General features: G+C 48.5%; 1 protein-coding gene across 1 annotated transcript in view; it reads right to left on the bottom strand.

Moving 5' to 3' along the window:
• The window catches only part of LOC104129726 (maltase-glucoamylase, intestinal), a gene marked incomplete at its 5' end in the record, with an annotated part of 53,605 nt that overhangs the window by 29,679 nt on the left and 22,474 nt on the right, over window positions 1–1,452 (bottom strand). Inside the window, 1 exon segment of the mRNA XM_035898259.1 lies at window positions 654–742. Within this exon segment, the coding sequence (XP_035754152.1) occupies window positions 654–742 (89 nt within the window).

Below are 1,452 nucleotides of genomic sequence, written 5' to 3'. Positions count from 1 at the left end.
TCCCCTCAGCCTCCTCTGCTCCAGGCTGAACCCCCCCAGCTCCCCCAGCCGCTCCCCAGCAGCCTGGGGCTCCAGACCCCTCCCCAGCTCCGCTGCCCTTCTCTGGACACGCTCCAGCCCCCCCAGGTCCTTCGGGGAGGGAGGGGCCCAACCCTGACCCCAGCACTCGAGGGGCGGCCCCCCCAGTGCCCAGCACAGGGGCACGCTCCCTGCCCTGCTCCTGCTGGCCACACCACTCCTCATCCAAGCCAAGATGCCGCTGGCCCTCTTGGCCACCTGGGCACCCTGCTGGCTCCTATCCAGCCCCCTGGCGACCAACCCCCCCAGGTCCTTTTCCGCCGGGCAGCTTTCCAGCCCCTCTGCCCCACGCCTGGAGCGCTGCCTGGGGTTGTGGTGACCCCAGGGCAGGACCCGGCCCTTGGCCTTGTTGCCCCTCACTCCATTGGGCTGGGCCCATGGATCCAGCCTGGCCAGGGCCTTCTGGCTGAAAGTGCAGACATTTACAAACACTAATTTTTAGGCACTTGGAAATATCAGTTTTTTAAAAAAAATTTTATCCTCTTTCCATGAAACTGGGTCAATGATTCAAAGCTGCGAGCGTTACTGTAGTGTTTGTCACCGTTGCTTCGCGGTGATGGTCGCTACGGGCTCACCTGTTGATTCTCCATCATCCCAGAATAACTCCCCAACCGCTTCGTTGTTGTCATCCAGGGCAATGATGAGTCCCATGGGATTCTTACGGCTGTGGGGGAAAAAAAACACAAAAAAAATCACATTTTTAGATGTTTAAAAAATATCTGGGCAGTCCAAAACTTCGGGAATCGCCTTGTGTTCATCCCTGGCTGCTCAAGGGGCTTTGTGCTCAATTATTTTTCACGGAACAGAATAAAATCCACGGTGGGATTCAAATATTCCATAAAAAAAAAGAGCCCTTGTTAATCATTAGCGATGTTTTGTCGCTGGGCATGGTCATGAGTGTTTAATCACGGATTTGAAAGTGCCAGTGGTAAATATTACTAAAAATAATATTGGTAGAGATACTGCTGATAATAATGTAGCATTGTAACGTAATAAATGCTAATAACGAGGCTAATGAGAAAAAGTAATAATTATAATAATGGCGGTGATTATAATGTGGTGATTGTAATAATAGCGGTGATAATAATAATGGCAGCAATTATAATAATGGCGATAATAATAATGGTGGTGATAATAACAATGGCGGTGATAATGGCGGTGATTATAATAATGGGGTGATTATAATAATGCTGCTGATAGTGGTGATTGTAATAATGGTGGCGATTATAATAATGGCAGTGATAATAATGGCGGCGATAATAATAATGGTAGTGATTATACTAATGGCGGCGATTATAATAATGGCGGCGATAATGGCAGTGATTATAATATTGGCAGTGATAATAATAATGGTGGCGATTATAACAATGGCGG

This window comes from Egretta garzetta, unplaced genomic scaffold (assembly GCF_000687185.1).
Source record: "Egretta garzetta isolate BGI_Z169 unplaced genomic scaffold, ASM68718v1 scaffold740, whole genome shotgun sequence".
In the NCBI taxonomy this organism is placed as follows: domain Eukaryota; kingdom Metazoa; phylum Chordata; class Aves; order Pelecaniformes; family Ardeidae; genus Egretta; species Egretta garzetta.
This window is presented reverse-complemented; position numbering and strand designations above follow the sequence as displayed.